A 19,231-nucleotide genomic window follows, 5' to 3' on the forward strand; every position below is an offset into this window, starting at 1 on the left:
ATAGATGATGGGGAAAGATCCATACATATGTTAATGTCTAGAATAGGAATTTAATAGGGATGGACAGTAATTTAAATAGAAGGCATAATCAAAGAAGAACAAAGGTATAATTAACCGGACCCGGAAAAGCCAGGGAGGAAACAGGACAGCTACCAAGCCTGGAAGCTAGTTTTCCAGCTAGCAGCCTCGAGGTCAAGTTTACATGAAACAAGCTTCTAAGTCTTAGAGCCAAGGCAGTGCAGAGAACCTTCGTAACGGCAGTTTTAAATATCTTTGCTAGGCCAGGAAACGATGTTTCCCAGACTTGAGTATCATCCTTGTATTGTGCAGTAACTATAAGTTGCTTATTTAGTTTGGATGTTATTTGGGGAAAGGGGAAGTCTTGATGAGTTCTGGTATCATAGGTATATTTTGGAACAAGGGGTACGTTCTATATAAACTGTGCGGTTTTAATAATTCATACATCTTAGTTGCATGAGAGTAGAGTAGTCTTGTGTGTATTTGTCTTTTCTTTATTTTAATAAATAGTCTTTAATTGTTACACAACGACTGGGCTGTTTATTCTCACTGGGGTTTCACTTGTCTCCTCACACCAAAACACAATCATACGCCCCCACAAACCAAGTTTTCCAAGTTGGGATGCCCTCGCAGATAACATTGGTGTGCTTCGTGACGCGAGGAATATTTGCATTTTGCTTTCAAGTCTTTCTTTAACTTTCATTGCAGCTCAATTAGTGCTCATGAGTAAAACATTTTTAGTTCATCTGCCCAGCGTCAGTTTTCAGACATAGTGAAGTACAGGCTGAAATTCATTCTATGTCACACTGGAGTGCACATTAACACCTACCTGTGTGACATCTCAGCTCCTAACATTTTCAGGTGATACAAGTTCCATGAGATGAAATTTTTATTGCGATATTTTAGACCATGTTCAATGATAATGGAATGTCCTTAAATGTTCAAGCCACAGCACTGGTCTCCCTTTCATCCTTTGGGTAAGGAAATAAAGTATTCCCCTTGGCACAATATTGACATCTGTGAATAGGAGAACTTAAAAAAAAAAAAATGGTTGTGTACTGGTTTTGTGACATTTATCCAAAGGCTGTACAACAAAACTGCACTTGTAGTTTCATTCTCCATAAATCCCAGGTCTGTGTCCTTTCTGCAGCAAAAACATTTGCGGCCTTTTGAGTGTAATTACCATTGGATTGTGGCTCTCCAGGAGGAAATGACTGAAGTTTGTCAGATGCAGGGATCTTGTGTGCTTCTTTTGTGTTGCAAACTGCTCTGTCGTTGATTGTGATTGGCACAGATGACCTGAGCCTTTCATTGCAGTCATTCAGAAATACCTCTGTGCATTGTTACTGGCTACTGCATTGATAGATTTCATAAACAAAAACAGGCCACTTCATCAGGTAAGGATCATGCATCAGCATTTTCAAGCATTCCCTGTATATTTGAAGAACAAAATCTCCGTCAACAACAGTGTTCCACTTTTCCATCCCTGAGCAGCAAGGATGAATAATCACCCAGTCCACCAGAACTTATTCTTGCGTCTTCAAATAGCTACTTGATCGACAACAACGACAAATGTGCCCTGGTGAATCCCAAGTACTGCCCATTGTGTTGTATCATATCATTCTGTGGCAGTTTGCACCCCAAAGTGTTTAACAGTTAATGAAAGATCTGGTTATCAATTACAAATCATCAAAAATATGCTCTTGTAAGTACCTGTAAACAAAGTGTGCAACAATTGTGCCAATGTATAATTCAGAGAACAGTATCGCCTTGTGAAGTTGTTCCACATTGTGTCAGAGGGATTCCTGCAGGAGTTGATGTGTCTATAATAAACACACCAAAATCTGCAGGCAGAATATTTAAAAGAAAATATAAATGACCTTAATTTACATTTGTGGACCAGGCTTTGCATCATTCAACTTTTAGCTATCCAATCAGATGAGTGTCACTCGCGTGATCTTTGATTTCTACATGAGGATGGCTTTGACGTGTAGTGTCTCGCAAAGAACATCAATCTAAGTTTTGAACAAAACTAATCTATTTGCATTACAACTAACTTGCTTGCTAAGATATAAAAGATTACAGATTGACTAAAACTATGATTCTAACTACAGAGCTCCTGATAACACGACTATTCACTATATCGCCTAGCAACCTACTCCCCGAAACAAAAATATCACGTGATCCACGTGTATGCGCTTGATCGCCATCTGGTGGTTGGATGTAGTTACAATATATTGTTAGCCCTTGCTATTCTTACAATACACATATTGTCACAACTAGCAGTGGTTTTACTTTCCATGCCGTCACCATCCCTTCCAGAACAACCCCTCCCCCATGAGGTACCCATCTGGGAGTTCCCTCTTCAACTACTTGCATCTTGGTGACATTAGCCGCAGATTGGTTAGCTTGCATTTATGGATTGACGCACCACTCTACTTCCCTTACCTCTCACAACCTCCCTGCTGTCAGAATACTTGTTCAATATCCATATTTAAAATGAACCTTGACTTTCCCTGATTAACCAGTTGGGAGACCAGAGCTGAGGTCTCAGCAATTGGAAAATAGCTCACATCTGATGTATTGGAAATACATTGGTGCCTTTTAGATTTGGCTATGAATAGTGTAAGACAGAGGCCAGGAGACATGCTGGTAGAGGGACTTGATGCAGCAAAAAAGCTTCAACTGCAGTCAGGCTGTTTGAAGAGAAAACTGAGCCGAGGAGGCCAAGTGGTAAATAACAAGTAACCTTGTTCAAGTCAAATAAGGGGTAACATTGTTGTTACATAAAGGCAATGCTTGCATGCAAAGAACTGTAAACACCACAAACAAATCCAGTTCAGTCCACATTTGGAGAAACCAGTGAATCACACATGTCAAAGACACAACTGTCTTTTCTAAACCATGAAGGCATGATTTTGTTATGTATGTAGATTGTTATTGGTCACGATGATATAAAGTACAGTCAAGGCTGATGAAAATAAGTAGGAAACTCAAGCATTTTTTCTCGCGCAATGATTGCACTGAAGTCGAAGAATGCAGTCAGATTTAAATAAGGTGAAATGTGTGCTGAAAAGGGAATTGCAGAACATTAGGTCAGGTGGTCAATGATGAGGAGTATTCTTAAGGGGCTGGAGTCATTGGAACAGCAAAATTGAAAAGGTAGATTTTTGTTGAAGACTTTTGAGAAGCCACCTAGCCTGAGATGACTGAGATAAGGATATTGAAATAAAATGAAAATCGCTTATTGTCACAAGTAGGCTTCCAATGAAGTTACTGTGAAAAGCCCCTAGTCACCACATTCCGGCACCTGTTCGGGGAGGCTGGTACGGGAATTAAACCGTGCTGCTGGCCTGCCTTGGTCTGCTTTCAAAGCCAGCGATTTAGCCCTGTGCTACTCGTGCAGTGATCCCAATTGGGTATATTTAGCATGCTGCTTTTTGTTTGCGAGTGTGCAACCATTCTGGGGATTTATGTGAAGAGATTTTATTGATCATCTAGGAGAGTCCAAAGTTATAATGTTGTTGAGGCTGGAAGACGTTTGATGAGGTTAATCTCCAGTGAGAGCGCTGGGTGGGAAAGTCCGCATGATAGAAGGATTAAGTAGTTGCGAGCTGTTGTTTTTGAAGAAGCTGCGTCAGGCGCTTGAGCCAGCCCTTTGGAAAATGCCATGAGTTTATTCAAGGGGAATTTCAAGCCTCATGATGACAGGAGAATAAGAAGGCAGAGCAGTCGTGGGGAATTAAATTCAAGATTAATGGGTGAAATGTACCTGAGAAAGAAAAGTGAATGGAGGGATGACTGAATGAGGAAGAGGAGGAGCTATGTGGTCAAGAGGAAAACGGGTTGCAAATTAAATCAGAGGCTTTTGTCTGGAGCAGTGAGGTGGAGAAACATATTCAGTTTACATAGACATAGCAGAAATTAGACCTGTCATGGTTTTAAACCAAGGGCAGGTCCAATAATGCCCAAGGCAGCTTGGAGTGTCCACAAACTGTGCCCATCTTTGGAGTCAGTCGTGGAGAAAGGATTGTTTCGAGAGCCATGAAGATTATCAGTGGTGATTTAAATCAATCATAGCATCTGGAACTTCATATCATAATAGTTCTATTCATAAACTTTCCTGGAAAAGTTTGGAAAAATGCAGCATACAGATTTGCAATTTGATGTCATTGGAAACACAGACCAACTTCTGGGAATTCACTTTTAAGTGTACAGCAGAAGTGAATCTGATCAGTTCTTAAATAATTTGTGTTGGCTGGGAAGTGACTGGATTCAGTTTCAGTCATTGTTTCTAATGTTTTACGTTTTGAATTCTAATTAGTGGGAAATACATTGCGTAAAACTTTTAATGAGATTTAATATAAATATGTTGCTATCTTGTTTATGGTGCATTATGTATATATCTAGCGGCTTGTTTTTAAAAAATGCTTTAATACTTGATGAAATGTTGTCTTTAAATGGGGAAATATTTTTAGTGGCAGTGTTGTCTCAATGTAACATGCTGTGATGCGGGCTGAGAGCAAATGTGCAAGCCCTGAAATGAATCTGGGTTGCCAAAGAGCAGCTTTTTTTTGATAAAACACACCCTGACGAGTTTATTTTTGTGTATTTATAAGTTTTAAAATCCAATTTATTAGATATTGCTTGTATTAGCACCTTCCTCTGTAAGGCAAATGAGAGAAAGGTTAATTACTTTTGCAATATTTGGGAAATAATGAATGCCTTACCATCTGTTTCCCTTTCAGTTATTTGCCTTGGTTTGAAGTTTACTACAAGCTACTGAATACATTGGCAGATCTTTTAGTTAAGGAACAGGTAATTTTATTTTACTTGGGAGTGTCTCTCTTCTCATGTTTGGGCAAATTTTGCAAATTAAACAATGATCAAATAATTGCATAGTTTCCAATTAATTTGTAATTGATGCAATAAGTGTAAAGTTTGTATCCACGCGTTGACAAGTTAGCAAGTCTTAATTTCCAATTCAGGCTTATGATTGTTGTCGAGCCCAATAAACAAATATTTGTCCTGAGATTTCTATGGACAAATTAAAATGCTCCTCTGACCTAATCAAGCTCTTAGCTGATTATATCCCATGTTTCAATATCCATGTTTGCAATGATGTATGTTTCCCATTATTAATCGGTCTTATATGGTTTATGGAAAGTGATGAGTTTTTTTTTTTAAGATTCCACTTCACTGAACAGCGGTAACTATGGGACACAAAATATTTTCAAGGCATTTTTAGTGTTACAAAATTTAGGAACATTGCAGGACATTCAATTCATGTTCTAGTTTCTGTTTCGGGTTCATTCCATCTGCAACTTGAGAAAAATATTAATTCCAGTAGCTCATGTATATTGGCCAAGACAGAAAATAATCTGCACATTTACTGTACTGCGACGACTGTGACCACACTCTGGTGAACAATCATGGAAGCAAATCCAAAGACCAGTGTTTGTAGCCATTTGAAAGCATGAGTACTCACTTGATAGTTTTCAGTCTGTGTTGTTCATAGGCAAAACTGGCCTATGTCTTCACGGTCACTGTGCTGAATAATAAACTCCAGGTAACTGTTTGCATTTATAAGTGGTTCAGATTAATAAAACGGCAATTATAACTGCTTGCAAATTTCTGGCTGCAGGTCAGTAATGAGCAGTTTACTTTAAATCCAACGTATGGGATTGTGTTGCATATGGCAGATCTATACTAAATGTGAGGCGTCATTATAGATTAACGTATGTCCACAATGCAATGGTGCCCATCCCATGAAATTAATTTTATGGTTTAGAATATAAAGGTGTTTTATAGGCTTCTTTATTCTCAGTTTCGCAGCTTGAGTCTCATTTATAGTGGCTTCTTACCCTACACCTCTGGCGTCCCCTAAAGGATTTCCCATTGGTGTGATCCTGTTTTTCATCTGTATGCTGTCCTTTGGTGACACCTTCTGAAAGCACAGTGTACACTGACTTACTATACGTGGCTCTTTCTCACTACTACTTCTCCACTGTTGCTACATTATCAGATCGCTTATCCGTCATCCAGTTCTGGATGAGCAGACATTTCCCCAAGTTGTAATTGATTTTCATCCCCGCTCTATATTCCATTCCACGGAGACTCAAGTCTATTTCTCTGGCGACAGTCTGAGACAATATTAGACGGTTGCAACCTCGAAGTTGTATTTGATCACAAGATGAGCTTCTGACTACATATCACCATCACTAACATAGCCCATTTCGGCCACTGTAACATTAGCACCCTTGGTCCTTGACTCAGCTTAACTGCTGTTGCAATCCTCATTCATGCCTTCTTTGTCTATAGACGTGGCACTCTCGATAGGTCTCCCACATTCGACCCTCAACAGCTTGAGAGTGGCAATGACTTTGCATGTGTTCTTACCTGCACCAAGTCCCATTCACCTATCACTCCCATGCTTGCTGACCTACATTGGTGACTGTTAAGCAATGATTTGATTTTAAAATTATCACCCATGTTTTCAAGCCCCTCCACATCCTTGCCCCTTCATACTCTGCAATCTCTTTCAGCCCTAAAACCCTCCAAGATAAGGCCTGTCCTTTGAAAATAAATTTGGGGAGGACTTCCGGTTGCGGCGATGCCCAGCTAAGCCGCACGTTTCGGCGGCTCCAGCTCAAACGGACCTTTGGGCTCTTTCAAGAGCCCCAACGGGGAATTTTTTCAGGACGAAATCTGGTGTGGGGTGAGTTAATAGGGAGTCCCCCCCCCCCCCAACGAAAGAGAAAAATATCGGCGGCGGCGGCTACATCGTGAAGAATCCTCGACGATAGGGACAGGAGGAAAAAAGAAGCAAGATGGCGGCGGAGAAAGCCCAGGCGACATGGGGGCCCGATCAAGACGAATTCTTAAGACAGTGTGTGGAGCTACTTAAGAAGGAGGTGCTGACCCCGATGGTACAGGCAATTGAGGGGCTTAAGGAGGCACAAAGGACCCAGGAGACAGAGCTCCGCGTGGTGGAGCAGAAGGTGACGGATAATGAAGACGAGACCCTGGGCCTGGCGGTCAAAACACAGATGCACGAGGCGCTCCACAAAAAGTGCATTGAAAGGATTGAGGCCCTAGAAAACGGAGCACAAAGGAAGAACCTTCGGATCCTGGGTCTCCCTGAGGGAGTGGAAGGAGCGGACTGCGGGGCTTACGTGAGCACGATGCTAAGCTCGCTGATGGGAGCTGAGGCCCCTTCGGGCCCCTTAGAAGTGGAGGGGGCTCATCGGGTCCCTGCGAGGAGACCAAAGGCGGGAGAACCACCTAGGGCGACAATCGTGCGATTTCACCGCTTTAATGATAGAGAAGTGGTTCTGAGATGGGCCAAAAAGGTACAGAGTAGTAGATGGGAGAATGCGGTGGTACGGGTGTACCACGATTGGAGTGCGGAGGTGGCGAGAAGGAGGGCGAGTTTTAATCGAGCCAAGGAGGTGTTACACAAGAAGAAGGTGAAGTTTGGGATGCTGCAGCCGGCGCGACTATGGGTCACGTACCAGGAGAGACATCACTACTTCAAAACAGCGGAAGAAGCATGGACCTTTATTAAAGATGAGAAACTGGGTCGGAACTGAGGGACTGATATTAGAGGGAAATTTCACTGTCGATGTATATAGAGATGTAAATTGGGAAGGGGGGGGACACTAAGAAATGTGGGCGCCGGTGGGGGGGAAAGAAGAGACATAGGCGGAGGATGAGGAATGGGAGTGGGGCGGGAGAGGGAGCTGCGCCACAAGGGGCGGGACAGCTACAGAGAATATGGAGCCTACTGTCCTTGTTCCTGCGCCAGAAAGGTGATGGCGGGAAGATAGGTGCAAGGTGGATGGGAGTTCCCCACACGGGGGCGGGGGGGGTGTCAAGGAGTGAGCAGGAGAAGCCGGGGTCAGTTGAAGTCAGCTGACTTGCGGAAGTAATATGGGGGGAGCAATCACGCTAGATGGGGATCTAGCGGGGGGCGGGGGGCGGGGGGGGGGGGGGGGGGGAGGATAACTGGGTTGCTGCTGCAGAAATCAAAGAGGAACTGGCTAAAGAAAGGGTGGTCGGGGCTGGAATGCGCCACCAGGGGAACGAGTGGGAGTGCGGAATCGGGACGCGGGACTGGCCTAGAGAGGGTGATGGCTAGTCGACACGGGAAGGGGGCAGGTAGCCCCCCAGTGCGGCTGATCACGTGGAACCGTAAATGGACCGATTAAAAGGGCCCGAGTGTTCGCGCACTTGAAAGGACTGAGGGCAGACGTGGCTATGCTCCAGGAGACGCACCTGAAGGTGGCGGACCAAGTTAGGTTAAGGAAAGGATGGGTGGGACAGGTGTTCCATTCAGGGCTGGATGCAAAGAATAGAGGGGTGGCCATACTGGTGGGGAAACGGGTATCATTTGAAGCAAGGAGCATTGTAGCAGATAGTGGAGGCAGATATGTGATGGTGAGTGGCAGGCTGGAGGGAATGGAGGTCGTGTTGGTTAACGTATATGCCCCGAATTGGGATGATGCGGGATTCATGAAGCGGATGCTGGGACGTATACCGGACCTGGAGGTAGGAAACTTGATAATGGGGGGAGACTTCAACACCGTGCTGGACCCAGGGTTAGATAGATCCAGATCTAAGACCGGAAGAAGGCAGCAGCGAAGGTGCTTAAGGGGTTTATGGACCAAATGGGGGGAGTGGATCCATGGCGATTTGTTAGACCGAAGGCCAGGGAGTTCTCCTTCTTCTCCCATGTTCACAAGGTGTACTCCCGGATAGATTTTTTTGTTTTGGGAAGGTCGTTGATCTCGAGGGTGGAAGAAACTGAGTATTCAGCCATAGCTATCTCGGATCATGCCCCACATTGGGTGGACTTGGAACTAGGAGAGGAGAGGGAGCAGCGTGCACTCTGGCGATTAGATGTGGGATTGTTGGCGGATGAGGGAGTCTGTGGAAGGGTGCGGGGATGTATCGAGAGATACCTGGAGGCCAATAACGACGGGGAGGTCCGAGTGGGAGCGGTATGGGAAGCACTAAAGGCGGTGGTCAGAGGAGAGCTGATCTCCATCAGGGCCCACAAAGGGAAAACAGAGGCCAAGGAAAGGGAAAGATTACTGGGGGAGATCTTAAGGGTGGACAAAGAATATGCGGAGACCCCGGAGGAGGGACTGTACAGGGAGAGACGACGACTCCAGACGGAGTTCGACCTTCTGACCACCAGGAGGGCGGACGTGCTGTGGAGGAAGGCACAGGGGATGAGATATGAATATGGGGAAAAGGCTAGTCGCCTGTTGGCCCATCAGCTGCGAATGAGGACAGCGGCGAGGGAGATGGGGGAATTAGAGACGAAAAGGGAGCTACGGTGCGGAGAGCAGGGAAGATAAACGAGGTGTTTAAGACCTTTTACGAAAGACTTTATAGGTCCCAACCCCCGGAGGGAAAAGAGGAGATGCGGCAGTTTTTGGACCAATTAAGGTTCCTGAGGGTGGAGGAGCAGGAGGTGGAAGGCCTGGGGGCACCAATTGGGGTGGACGAGGTTACCAAGGGGCTGGGGAACATGCAGGTAGGGAAGGCCCCGGGACCAGATGGGTTCCCGGTGGAATTTTATAGAAAATATGTGGACTTGCTGGCCCCACTGTTGGTGAGGACTTTTAACGAGGCCAGGGAAGGGGGGACTCTACCCCTGACAATGTCGGAGGCGACGATATCGCTAATTTTGAAGCGGGATAAAGATCCGCTGCAGTGTGGGTCCTATAGGCCTATTTCACTACTAAATGTGGACGCCAAATTGCTAGCAAAGGTGCTGGCATCGAGGATAGAGGACTGTGTCCCGGGGGTGGTGCACGAAGACCAGACAGGATTCGTAAAGGGGAGACAACTAAATGTCAACGTGCGACGGCTATTAGGGGTGATAATGATGCCCCCAGTAGAGGGGGAGGCAGAGATGGTGGCGGCAATGGATGCAGAGAAGGCATTTGACAGGGTGGAGTGGGAGTATCTATGGGAGGTGCTGAGGAGGTTCAGGGACGGGTTTGTTAGCTGGGTCAAACTCCTCTATGGGGCCCCAACGGCAAGTGTGGTCACGGGTCGGCAAAGATCGGAGTATTTCCGACTATACAGGGGAACAAGACAGGGATGCCCGCTATCTCCATTACTGTTCGCGTTGGCAATTGAACCACTGGCCATGGCGCTGAGAGACTCCAGAAAATGGAGAGGGGTGATTAGAGGGGAAGAGGAACACCGAGTGTCACTCTACGCGGATGACCTACTGTTGTATGTGACGGACCCAGTGGGGGGGATGACAGAGGTCATGCAGATATTGAGGGAGTTCGGAGATTTCTCGGGATATAGGCTTAACATGGGGAAGAGTGAACTTTTCATGATACACCCTGGGGACCAGAGTAGAGGGATAGATGGCCTGCCTTCAAGGAAAGTGGAAAGAAACTTTCGATACCTGGGGATTCAGATGGGGAACCATGCACAGACTTAATCTGACACGACTGGTGGAACAAATGGAAGAGGACTTCAAGAGGTGGGACATGCAGCCACTGTCACTGGCGGGCAGAGTGCAGGCAATTAAGATGATGGTCGTCCCGAGGTTCCTATTTGTATTCCAATGTCTCCCTATACTGATCACTAAGGCCTTCTTTAAAAAAATAGACAGGAGCATCACGAGCTTCGTGTGGGCACGGAAAGTTCCGAGGGTAAGGAGGGGGTTCTTACAACGTAGCAGAGACAGAGGGGGACTGGCGCTGCCGAATTTGGGCGACTACTACTGGGCCGCCAATGTGGCGATGATCCGTAAATGGATGATAGAGGGAGAGGGAGCGGCGTGGAAAAGACTAGCGAGAAAGTCCTGTAAAGGGATGAGTCTAGAGGCGCTGGTGACGGCGCCACTACCGTTCTCACCAAAAACATTTACCACGAACCCAGTGGTGGCGGCAACATTAAATATCTGGGGGCAATGGAGGCGACAGAGAGGTGTGCTGGGAGCCTTGGCGGGGTCCCCAATTAGGAACAACCATAGGTTTGCCCCAGGGAGGATGGATGGAGGATTCCAGAGCTGGCACCAGTTGGGAATTAGGAGGGTGGGAGATTTATTTATAGACGGGACGTTTGCGAGCTTGGGAGCGTTGGAGGAAAAGTATAAGCTGCCCCGGGGAAATTTCTTTAGGTATTAGGAGGGGGGGGAGGGGGGAGGGGGAGGAGGGAGGGGGGAGGGAGGGAGGGGGAGGAGGGAGGGAGGGGGGGAGGAGGGAGGGGAGGGGGAGAGGGAAGGGGGGGGAGGGGAAAGTTTCATTTTATGTTAATTGGTTAGTTTACCATGTTAGTTAGTTACTCTTTATTAGATTGTAGTTATGTTACTTGTACTGTTAAATTTTCTTTATGTTTGAAGTGTAAGGGGAAAAAATTGTGAATGAAAAATTTCAATAAAATATATTTTTAAAAAAAAAAAGAAAATAAATTTGGGTGGCACAGTGGTTAGCACTTCTGCCTCACAGCGCCAGGGAGCCGGGTTCAATTCCGACCTTGGGTGACTGTCTCTGTGGAGTTTGCACTTTCTCCCCCTGTCTGTGTGGGTTTCCTCCAGATGCTCCAATTTGCTTCCACAGTCCAAAGATGTACAGGTTAGGTGGATTGGCCATGCTAAATTGCCCCTTAGTGTCCAAAAGGTTAGGTGGGATTACTGGGTTGCGGAGTTAGGCTGGGGGTGTGGGTTATCTTTCAGAGGGTCGGTGCAGACGTGATGGGCTGATTGGCCTCCTACACTGTCGTGATTCTACGATATCTGTGCTCATCTAATTCAGTTTTTTTCAGTGTCTCCAATTTTAATTTCCCCCACTGCTCCTCATGTCTTCAGCTGCCTAGGCCCTAAGATCTGGGATTCCCTCCCTAAACCTTTCACTCTCCACCTTTCTTTCTTTGAGATGTTCCTTACAATGCTCCTCTTTGACTAAGCTTTTTGGCTTTCTGTTCTAATATCGCTTTATGTGTCTTGGTGTCTCACTTTGATTTATAATGCTCCGATGTGATGTTTTATTTGTTGAAGATGGTGGATAAATTGTTTCAATTGGTATACTATAGAGACTCCAATGGATAATGATTGTAGAAGTTCATAGAATCATAGAATGTACAGTGCAGAAGGAGGCCTTTCGGCCCATCAAGTCTGCACCCTCCCTTAGAAAGAGCACGATACTGAAACCCACGTATCTACCCGTAACCCAGTAACCCCCACTTAATATTTTGTGGACACTAAGGGCAATTTAGCATGGCCAATCCACCTAACCCACACATCTTTGGACTGTGGGAGGAACCCGGAACGCCCGGAGGAAGCCCACGCAGACACGGGGAGAACGTGCAGACTACGTACAGACAGTGACCCAGCCAGGAATTAAACCTGGGACCCTGGAGCTGTGAAGCAACTGTGCTAACCACTGTGCTACTGTGTTGACGGTTGTTCTCTAACTTTGCAGTTTGATTTTGACTAATGCAACATTAAAAATGAGATTCACTGCGGTGCTGAGATCCCGGGTTCGAATCCCGGCCCTGGGACACTGTCCGTGTGGAGTTTGCACATTCTCCCCATGTCTTCGTGGGTTTTACTCCCACAACCCAAAGATGTGCAGGTTAGAACATAAGAACATAAGAACTAGGAGCAGGAGTAGGCCATCTGGCCCCTCGAGCCTGCTCCGCCATTCAATGCGATCATGGCTGATCTTTTGTGGACTCAGCTCCACTTTCCGTCCCGAACACCATAACCCTTAATCCCTTTATTCTTCAAAAAACGATCTATCTTTATCTTAAAAACATTTAATGAAGGAGCCTCTACTACTTCACTGGGCAAGGAATTCCATAGATTCACAACCCTTTGGGTGAAGAAGTTACTCCTAAACTCAGTCCTAAATCTACTTCCCCTTATTTTGAGGCTATGCCCCCTAGTTCTGCTTTCACCCGCCAGTGGAAACAACCTGCCCGCATCTATCCTATCTATTCCTTTCATAATCTTATATGTTTCTATAAGATCCCCCCTCATCCGTCTAAATTCCAGTGAGTACAGTCCCAGTCTACTCAACCTCTCCTCGTAATCCAACCCCTTCAGCTCTGGGATTAACCTAGTGAATCTCCTCTGCACACCCTCCAGTGCCAGTACGTCCTTTCTCAAGTAAGGAGACCAAAACTGAACACAATACTCCAGGTGTGGCCTCACTAACACCTTATACAATTGCAGCATAACCTCCCTAGTCTTAAACTCCATCCCTCGAGCAATGAAGGACAAAATTCCATTTGCCTTCTTAATCACCTGTTGCACCTGTAAACCAACTTTTTGCGATTCATGCACTAGCACACCCAGGTCTCGCTGCACAGCAGCATGTTTTAATACTTTATCATTTAAATAATAATCCCTTTGGCTGTTATTCCATACAAAATGGAAACCCTCACATTTGTCAACATTGTATTCCACTTTTTGTCTGCACTTTTTGCTTTACCACTCATCTTAGTGTCATCTGCAAACTTGGACACATTGTCCTTGGTCCCCCAACTCAAAATCATCTATGTAAATTGTGAACAATTGTGGGCCCAACACTGATCCCTGAGGGACACCACTAGCTACTGATTGTCAACCAGAGATACACCCATTAATCCCCACTCTTTGCTTTCTATTAATTAACCAATCCTCTATCCATCCCTTAATGCCATGCATCTTTATCTTATGCAGCAACCTTTTGTGTGGCACCTTGTCAAAGGCTTTCTGGAAATCCAGATTATACCACATCCATTGGCTCCCCGTTATCTACCGCACTGGTAATGTCCTCAACAAATTCCACTAAATTAGTTAGGCAGGACCTGCCCTTTATGAACCCATGCTGCGTCTGCCCAATGGGACAATTTCCATCCAGATGCCTCGCTATATCTTCCTCGATGATAGATTCCAGCATCTTCCCTACTACCGAAGTTAAGCTCACTGGCCTATAATTACCCGCTTTCTGCCTACCTCCTTTTTTAAACAGTGGTGTCACGTTTGCTAATTTCCAATCTGCTGGGTCCACCCCAGAGTCTAGTGAATTTTGGTAAATTATCACTTTGCAATTTCCCTAGCCTTTGCAATTTCCCTAGCCATCTCTTTTAGCACTCTGGGATGCATTCCATCAGGGCCAGAAGACTTGTCTACCTTTAGCCCCTTTAGCTTGCCCATCACTACCTCCTTAGTGATAACAATCCTCTCAAGGTCCTCACCTGTCATAGCCTCATTTCTATTAGTCACTGACATGTTCTTTGTGTCTTCCATTGTGAAACCGACCCAAAACACCTGTTCAGTTCCTCAGCCATTTCCTTATCTCCCATTATTAAATCTCCCTTCTCATCCTCTAAAGGACCAATATTTACCGTAGCCACTCTTTTTTTTGTTTTATGTATTTGTAGAAACATTTACTATCTGTTTTTATATTCTGAGCAAGTTTACTCTCAATCTATCTTACTCTTTTTTATAGTTTTTTTAGTAGCTTTCTGTTGCCCCCTAAAGATTTCCCAGTCCTCTAGTCTCCCACTAATCTTTGCCACTTTGTATGCTTTTTCCTTCAATTTGATATTCTCCCTTATTTCCTTAGCTATCCATGGTCGATTTTCCCTCTTTCTACCGTCCTTCCTTTTTTTGGTATAAACCTTTGCTGAGCATTGTGAAAAATCGCTTGGAAGGTTCTCCACTGTTCCTCAACTGTTTCACCATAAAGTCTTTGCTCCCAGTCTACCTTTGCTAATTCTTCTCTCATCCCATTGCAATCTCCTTTGTTTAAGCACAAAACCGTAGTGTTTGATTTTACCTTCTCACCCTCCATCTGTATTTTAAATTCCACCATATTGTGATCGCTCCTTCCGAGAGGATCCCTAACTATGAGATCATGAATCAATCCTGTCTCATTACACAGGACCAGATCTAGGACCGCTTGTTCCCTCGTAGGTTCTATTACATACTGTTCTAGGAAACTATCGCGGATACATTCTATAAACTCCTCCTCAAGGCTGCCTTGACCGACCTGGTTAAACCAATCGACATTTGGATTAAAATCCCCCATGATAACTGCTGTACCATGTCTACATGCATCCGTTCTTTGTTTATTGCCTCCCCCACCATAATGTTACTATTTGGTGGCCTATAGACTACTCCTATCAATGACTTTTACACCTTCCTATTCCTGATTTCCACCCAAATGGATTCAACCTTATCCCCCATAGCATCAGTGTCATCCCTTACTATTGCCCGGATGTCATCCTTAAATAACAGAGCTACACCACCTCCCTCACCATCCACTCTGTCCTTCCAAATAGTTTGATACCCTCGGATATTTAACTCCCAGTCGTGATCATTCTTTAACCATGTTTCAGTAATAGCCACTAAGTCATAGTCATTCACGATGATTTGCGCCATCAACTCATTTACCTTATTCCGAATACTACAAGCATTCAGGTAAAGTACATTTATGTTGGCTTTTTTTACCTCTGTTTTGAATCTTAACACCTCGATCAGTAACCTCTCCTAAGTTATATTTCCTCTTAACTTTTATCCTAATTTTCCTTGTCGTTGAACCCATATCTTCATGTAACAACCTGTCGCGTTGCTTACCATTAATGTTTTTACTTCCCGTTTTATTCCTTTTAGTATTACTGAGCTCCCCTCAGTCACTGTACCTTGTACTGTCACCCTTTTTGATTTTTGACTATGGCTTCTCTGCCTTACACTTTCCCCCTTACTGCCTTTTGTTTCTGTCCCTGTTTTACTACCTTCCAACTTCCTGCATTGGTGGATTGACCATGCTAAATTGCCCCTTAATTGGAAGAAAGAAATAATTGGTACTCCAAATATTAAAAAAAAGATGAGATTCAAACTTCTGTTAGGAAAAGCGAACTGTGTCAAAAATGTGGTTGCTTTTCAATAGACTTAAATAGTTCCAGCTTCATTTTTTGAAAATCCAGACTTTTTATTTCTCATCCAGTTCCTAATGTATAACATCTCCAGTTTGTGACAGCTTTGTTCCTATCTGTCTTGCAGGAAAATGACTTGAACAATGTTTTAGAAACTTTGTATAAGCACGATGTACCAATGCCAGATACTCCCGTCAATCTCAGTCTGGTAGGTTTTTTTTGGATTTGTTTGCTTCGCAGTGTAATGTGACATTGTGCATCCAGCATGTCTGACAACAGGGCAGCATGTTCTGGACTAGCCTAAGTGGAAGAAAATACTGTGCCAGTCAATAATGTTTTCTGTTACTGTGTAAAGTCAAGAATAAACCTTTCATTTGCTACTTGAGCTTTTGATTTGGAACTTGGCACTCTACAGTATTACTTGATTTCATGTTATGTTGAAGTATTCACACAAGTCACTTTTTGAAATGCAATAAATGTTATTGCGTAGTGAAGAAAGAATCTCGTAATCTAAGTCATGGCACTTTGCAGAAAAAAAGTGAAATTAAACTTACTATTGTGGGTAAATCTTCATTCAAAAGTGAATCTAAAGTCAGATTATGGTCAAAATTACCTATTGAACCTCCTGTCTTCCTATATTACTATATTGGACAATAGAAATGAACCGGAGATGAAACTGTGACTGCAATATTAGGTGAAAAAAACCAGATGTAGAACTTTGCATGTTGAGGAAGAAAATTTACCGAACTTCTAAAGAGCAGCTGGAGGATAACTTTCTTTTAAAGTGCAGTCCTGAGTTGAAAGTGCTAGAAATTGCCTTACAAAATGGTTGCTGTGCTTTCTCTATGTAATTATCTGTAGCTTGTTCATTACCCATAATACATTGAAGTAAAGCCAATCTCAAGTCAACTCATTGAATTAAAGCTGAGAAAGTTTATGTCAAGTGTTCTCTCAAAGGTGGAAAACGATGCAATTCAAAGGTTTGGAAGGAGAAATGGATCATTAAGTCCACCAAGCTTGTTCTAGAACTGTAGAAATTTATGGCATAGAAGGGGGCCACTCTCATCGTATCTGCACTGTTTTTATGCTAGAGCAACTCACAAATGTAATCATGCAGCCCAGCTCAAACAATAGTCCAGGATGTATTCTGAACGTTGTCTGCAGTTTCACCATATGCATTATCTTAATTCCAGTCCATCCTGATGCAGTTAAAACCATCCAGTATCATTGTCCTGCTGTTACCGCTATTTAACAGCCTACATGTCTCTAGCTCACTCATATCCACTGCTTGGTACATTGTACTACTTACAGAAACAGTACCCTTTTTCTTTCCTTATTATCCTCATAAATTCTGCCTTCATACAACCCCAAGAACATCCTTGTGCTCGAATGCTATGATACGATGATCCACTCAGAATGCCATCCCCTCCTCTGAAAATGTTCATTAGTTAATAATGCTTCTAACATTGAATTCTATGTCCTTTAAAATATGCCACTAAATCCTGACTCAATGTTTTTAGAAAATTGACCATTGTTCTTTATTCTGGATTCTTCATTTTTAATTGGTAACTCCCCATACTTTCTCCCTCATCATGTGTCTCAATGTGTTCTCTCAAGGCATCCACTTAACTGTTTTTTGATCACATTATTTGTATTTCAGTGACCTTGGTATATTACAAAGATGTGGATTATGCTGGCTTCACTTGCACTGAAAGTTCTGATTATTTCTACCCAGACTGATTCCACATCTTGATCTCCAGTGCTTATGAAATTTCTCATTACAACACTGATACATTTCTTCACCAGCAAAGCTACACCACCTCCTTTTCCTTTCAGTTTATCCTTCCGAAATACTGAGTACCCTTGGATACTCAATTCCCAGACCTGGTCTCCTTGTAACTAGTAATCACCACCAAATCAATCTTATTTCAATTCAGTGACATCCCTGCTACCCTCCTGAAGGCTCCCACTCTTGCTGTGCCTTGCTAGAATGGACATTATTCCCATGTAACCCGACATTTGGCAGACATGAAATCATGGTCAAAAACTGTGCCTCACGGGACGCTTTCCAGCTGGAGGGACATCGGGAAACCTTGACTATTTTTTGCTACATTGGGGGGGCAAGAAAAAAAAAAGACCCAAACTGTAATGAGGAACATAACCCAATTTGATGGGATTGTTGGGAGGGAGGTGCATTTAGATACAAAACTTATAAATTTGTTCTATTCTCAAATTTCCATACTCTTTTAAAAAATAATTCCTTGTTGCAAAAAGACGTTCACCTGTTCTGTCCCTCACCTTTATTTTCTTGTAACCATCCGTCACATCGCTAATCTGCGCTCCTACCTCCTTTATGTTTTATTTTTTTAAATTTTCACTGCAGCTGCACCACTCCCCCATTCACTTTAAAGCCAGATCTAAAGCCTTAGTTATGCAATTCACCAGGACTCTGGTCGCAGCATGGTTCAGGTGACGACTATCCCATCGGAACAGGTCCCTCCTTCCCCAGTACTGGTGCCAATGTCCCATTAATTCAAACCCATTTCTCCCACACCAATCTTTGAACCATGCATTTACCTCGTCCGCAAGTCATGGGTGGGAAATACATGAGGCTCATCCAGGTGCCTCCTGAATGAGAGGTTTAGCAAGGTTGTACATTTAGTGGCCAAAAATGGATCAGGAGATGGGAGAACCAGGTGAAATCCTGTTTTGCCTGTCAAATAAACCAAAAGATTATGCCACCAGCACAACTTCACCCTGATCGTCCCTGGTCTAGACCTCGGATGGACTTTGCAGGACTTTTTATGTGTCACATATTTCTAGCAATCGTGGATGTGCATTCTCAGTGGTTAGAAGTACACATCATGAGCAACATTACAATTTCCATCACAATAGAGAAGCGACGCCCAGTTTTTGCAACTCATGGCTTACTAGATTCTGTGGTTTTTGATAATGGGACAATGTTTATGAGTGTTTGTTCCAAGAGTACATGCAAAAAAAAAAAAACGGCATGTGCGTACTGTCATGATATTCAGATAAACATCATGGTGCAAACACACATACACACTGATGGACAGATCAACGGACCAATCAACACACACGCAACATCACAGCCACTCACAAGCAAGAGCACACGCACTATAAAACGAGGAACAGCACAGTTCCCGCTCATTCCAGCAGGAGACAGCTCAGGGCACAGAGCTCACAGCGTGCCACTCAGACATACACCACGTGCTGAGTGTCTCTCTAAGATAGTGTTCGGGCTGGGTCCACAGGTTAAAGGGTAAAGAACGAACCACAGTCATAAGTTTAC

General features: G+C 44.0%; 1 protein-coding gene across 3 annotated transcripts in view; it reads left to right on the forward strand.

The window, feature by feature from the left end:
• dennd1b (DENN/MADD domain containing 1B) overlaps positions 1-19,231 on the forward strand; it is a 415,175-nt gene that overhangs the window by 216,782 nt on the left and 179,162 nt on the right. For all 3 annotated transcript variants that reach the window (XM_072511469.1, XM_072511470.1, XM_072511471.1), the window contains 2 exons: positions 4,767-4,836; positions 16,046-16,126. In XM_072511469.1, the coding sequence (XP_072367570.1) occupies positions 4,767-4,836; positions 16,046-16,126 (151 nt within the window). The remainder of the gene's footprint in view (positions 1-4,766; positions 4,837-16,045; positions 16,127-19,231) is intronic.

The sequence above is a fragment of the Scyliorhinus torazame genome, chromosome 7, assembly GCF_047496885.1.
Source record: "Scyliorhinus torazame isolate Kashiwa2021f chromosome 7, sScyTor2.1, whole genome shotgun sequence".
Lineage (NCBI taxonomy): Eukaryota > Metazoa > Chordata > Chondrichthyes > Carcharhiniformes > Scyliorhinidae > Scyliorhinus > Scyliorhinus torazame.